Source organism: Lycium barbarum, chromosome 10, assembly GCF_019175385.1.
Source record: "Lycium barbarum isolate Lr01 chromosome 10, ASM1917538v2, whole genome shotgun sequence".
Lineage (NCBI taxonomy): Eukaryota > Viridiplantae > Streptophyta > Magnoliopsida > Solanales > Solanaceae > Lycium > Lycium barbarum.
In genome coordinates, this window is record NC_083346.1 from 3,935,188 (window position 1) to 3,939,788 (window position 4,601).

At 34.4% G+C, this 4,601-nt stretch overlaps 1 protein-coding gene across 1 annotated transcript; it reads right to left on the minus strand.

Moving 5' to 3' along the window:
* Window positions 1-433: 433 nt before the first annotated feature.
* LOC132613635 (DELLA protein GAI-like) lies at window positions 434-2,868 on the minus strand. The gene has a single exon (XM_060327744.1). It carries the CDS (start codon window positions 2,462-2,464, stop codon window positions 770-772), a length of 1,695 nt encoding a protein of 564 aa, XP_060183727.1. The 5' UTR covers window positions 2,465-2,868; the 3' UTR covers window positions 434-769.
* Window positions 2,869-4,601: the final 1,733 nt, after the last annotated feature.

Sequence of the window (4,601 nt, forward strand, 5' to 3'; positions counted from 1 at the left end):
CAGAAACTTGGAAAATAATTATTTATTTCACAACTCCCAATCAGCAAATGAAATTAAAGTTTTTTCCCAACACCAAATCACTCTCTAGCCTGCCTTTATTGCGGCCAAGTATAGATACACCTTGACATACAATTGAGTGGGGAAAAAAATATCTAACCCACCCCACAAAATAGCCACCCACCCCTCGCCCCTCCCACCCCAAAAAAAAAAAAAACTACAACAAACTATAGAATGGTTAAAAAGTAAAAAAAGACTAACTAATAAATAAAGGGGTTAAAAAGTAACAGACATGATTTTAGTCACTAATATATGTTTATTATTGTAGTCGACGTAAATAGTGATATTACTACGACAACATGTTCTAAATAAAGAAGAGAAGTAAGTTGTACTATTCTGTAAAAATTATGACACTTGCAAAATAAGAGAAAGAAACTTGGAAAATAATTATTTATTTCACAACTCCCAATCAGCCAAAATGAAATCGAAGTTTTTCCCCAACACCAAATCACTCTCTAGCCTTTCTTTATTGCGGCCAAGTATAGATACACCTTGACATACAGATGAGTGGGGAAACCCAAAAAAAAAAAAAAAAAAAAAAATCTAACCAACCCATAAAAGAAAAAAACTACAACAAAAATATAGAGTGGTTAAAAAGTTAAAAAAAGGGCTGACTTATAAATAAAGAGGGGTTAAAAAGTAAAAGACATGATTTGGTGTCCCTTCACCACCCCAACCCCACGCAACCGAGTTTCCTCAGTGGGTCGACTCACTATGACTCGTCACGCGCCGCCGTGAGTTGCCACGCTGACGTGGCAATTAACGGGCGCGTATGCCACCCAAGCATCAAACAACCGTCATTTTCTTCCACTCGATAGCCGTCACCGCCAGCAAATAACGCTAATAGCATACTCGCTTGTTTAAAAGCGTTCGACCCGAGATGTACCGGGTCGAACCCTGATGAGTTCAGACGAACTCGCCATTGACTCAGTGTCTCGTGTCGTTCGACTCGGTCTGAACCTTCACATGCCACAACATTACATATTTGTCTCCCTAAATACACCTCGGACATGACCAAATCTTGATTGTTAACAGGCTGAGTTAGAGTTACCGAACTTTCCAACGAGTCGAACATGGTTGAGTAATAATGCAAAGCCTCGTTAAACCTGTCCAGGAACACGCTCGCGTTGTGGTTTGCTTCCTGCTCGACGATCGTGACGATCTTGGGATTCATTTTCTTGACAAGATTCAACACTTTCTCAATCATCCCAGGTTTGGACAACAACCTATGCAGCTCGAACACGGAGTTTACAGCCACAGCCTCAGTTTCCCGAATATCGAGAATAGAAACATCTAGATCTGCTAATGAGTTGGCTACAAATCCACGAAATTCAAATTCGACCCCGATTGTTTCAGCTAATTGAGCTAATTTCCAACCAACTTGTTGTAACGCGTCGGTGTTATTAGGCTGTGGTGGGCCAATTCCGGTTAACCGGAATGCTGGTGGCCCACCAGGCCGTAAAGCTAAAGCTTGAATTAGTGCAGGCCATTGCATACCTTGTTTTAGACTGAAATCAACAACATGAACTTTACTGCAATTTGTAAAAGCTTCAAGAATCGCTTGATTTGCTGTAAAATGAGCGAATTTGAGATATGGGCACGTTTCATAAAAGTGCATCTGCAACACATCTGTGTAAGATGATTCAATTGAATAATCTTGTGGGTAGATTTTGTAAATCCTTCGAGCTAATGCTTCTGCAAAATAAGTTGCAACTTTTCTCATAGCACCAGACTGCGAAACGGCAAGTATTCCAATACGTCGAACGAGGGCATCAGCTACATTAAAATTCTCTTGTTGAACAGCTTCAGCACATGCCATTAAAGTATGTACAAGTCTAACACCAGTTTCTTGTGAATCAACAAGTACAACAGGCCTTGTTGATGAATCTGTGATTGAACTCGAAGAAGAGAAACTCGATCTCAACCGTTTATTAGTAGCACTATTACTAGTACTCTCTGATGATATTAAATCTGGTTCGTTGAGTTTGTGAATGTTGGTGTTGAAAACAGCACCACCTGGAATTGCTCTTAAATCATCATCAGATATGATTCTTGTTGCAGAAGTAGATCCATTTGACAAACTTAAGTTATTCTCCTCGAAATTAGTTGAAATCGAAGTGTGACTAAGCTCGGACAACATGCTTTGTACCCAACCAGAAAGATCTGAAGGGTTTTTATGAACTGTATCAGTTGAAAGATGAGTTATACCATCTTCCATATTTGTACCCATAGCCATTTCAAGCTGTTCAAGTTTGCTTGCAACTTCAGCCATATCTGAGGATTTAACTTTATAGCCTAAAACAGCTAAAAGTTCATCCATACCAGCATCTTGTTCTTCTTCTTCTTCTTTCCAAATCTTAGCTTTACCATGGATTTGGGAATTTTCTCTATCACGATCTCTCTTCATTTTTTCTTTTTCTTTTTTTGGGGGGGGGGGGGGGGGGTAGGTTTTTTTTTTTTTTTTTTTTTGAGATTATTGGGTTATTTTGACAAGTGCTGTAATTTGAGAAGCAAATGGTTTCAAGAAAGATGGATGATTTTTTCCATCAATGGGGAAGGAGTTTGAAGGGAAAAAAGTCTGATTTTTTGCTTGGTTTTTTGTATCAACTTTCAGATTTTTGGGGAGTGGTTTTCTTTAAAAAAACTTTTTTTTGGGTTTAGAAAAGAATATATTTTGGGGGTTTGTGATGAGAGAGTGAAGAAAGAAGTGCTCGTGAATAGGGGCGCGAGCTTCGAGAGAGGTACAGAGGGGAACTGGAGAAGATAAGGAAGAGAAAAGAGGCCAGCAATAATATGACCTTTTTTTTCACATTTTATACGCGGATATTTGATTGGAACGAAGTGCAAGAAATAAAGAATGATGTTTGGATCTTATGGTCGTAAAATAATGTAAAGAAATTTGTGTGGTTAAAAATTATTTTAATAGTAAAAAGATACTTTTTATGTTTATTTTTATTTGTCCACTATGATTTTTGTGCACCCGTTAAGAAATAGTAAATGAAGTGCATAAGTTATCATGATGCTTATATTAATTGGTGCATATTTTTAATGCATTTAAAAAATAATTTGAAATGTGTAATTAATATCATTGGTAAAACAAAAATAAATAAATTATTTTCTCTTGATATGCTAAAAGTGATTAGTAAAAGTGAAAATATATTTTTAAAAAACTGGACAAGTAAAAGTGAACAAATAGAGTAAATTAAAGTTGTTACTAAATATAGAAAAATATCGCTTCGAGTAAAAAATAAAAGAGTGTAATATAAATTTGTACCGGGAGCATTATATTTTATGAGATACTATATAAATTAGATGAAAAAGTGTTCGAATTCTTTTTACAAAAAAAAAAAAAAAGTTTTTTTGTGAAAAGCTTTTTAACAGCTTTCCCACTCAAATGTCTCAAATGGAGTTTGGTTCAAAAAGTTTAAGAAGAACTTTAACAAAGATCTTTATTTAATTTCTTAAAACACAGCTCATATCTTGTTAATTTATCTGATTAAACTTTTGAAATTTGTTTATTTTAGTTTTTGTTACAAAGATTTTTTTAAAAAACAATATGTTCGGATAGTAGTATTTTATGTTTGATTAATCAATCTAAAAAGTACTGTACTATATTATGTTTGACAAGCTTCCGGGAGAAGTGATATTTTTGAGCTTTTAATACTATTCAAAAAAAAATTGTCTTTCTAAAAGCTTAGTCAAGCACTTTATTCTCTAAAATAAGTATTTTTTAAAAATAAAAAAATAAATAATTTTGGCCCCTCAGAAGCTTGACCGAACCGACTATTCAATACATATGATATTCTTTCCTTCTTAATCTATTTGAAAAATAACTTTTACTTTCAATTTTACCTTTAGTAACATCTATATATTAGTTATAGTCGTGTCATAACATCTTTGAAATCACTAAGTTTATTAGTAATATTTATGACATGTGTTTAAAACTACTCCTTTTTTTTTATTGAAAAAGAAAATCACCCAATTTTTTCATAAAGTATAGATGACTCTCATGACTAGTGCTTGGGTAAAGTATAAGATGATGAACCAATAAGGAACGTCGTAATTGATAAGTAATTTTTCATTCTCAATCAAAAATCTCATATTCAAATACTATTGATTACAAAATCTTCCTACTAGAAAGCATTTTATCCCGTAAATTCGAATTAATTGAACCGCAATACAAGTACTCAATATCGAACAAAAGCAAAGAGAAAAATTATAAAATGATTAGCTAATGAAGGGGGCCACAAATTCTCTGGTGCTTATGACGTTATATTTTAATGGTGAACCCATGAATTGTGTCTTTCATGTGGAGGACCGGAGGTACATGAACCTTAGGGGCATCTATTTGTGTGATGTGGAGTCCTTTTTAAGTTCATTTGCGGTGTTGCCACGGCTTTTTGCTTCTTTTTATGTTGCTGACAGCCAATTTCCCCTTTTTTTTACGAGGAAAGGAAAATCATTCAACAAACTATGGTAAACTACTTTCATTTTACTAGGATGTAGCTCCTAAAATAGAGATTTTGAGTTTTGAATATAATTTT

Excerpts from the sequence above, each read along its gene's own strand:
- LOC132613635 (XM_060327744.1), bottom strand. The coding sequence starts at position 2,464 with ATGAAGAGAGATCGTGATAGAGAAAATTCCCAAATCCATGGTAAAGCT.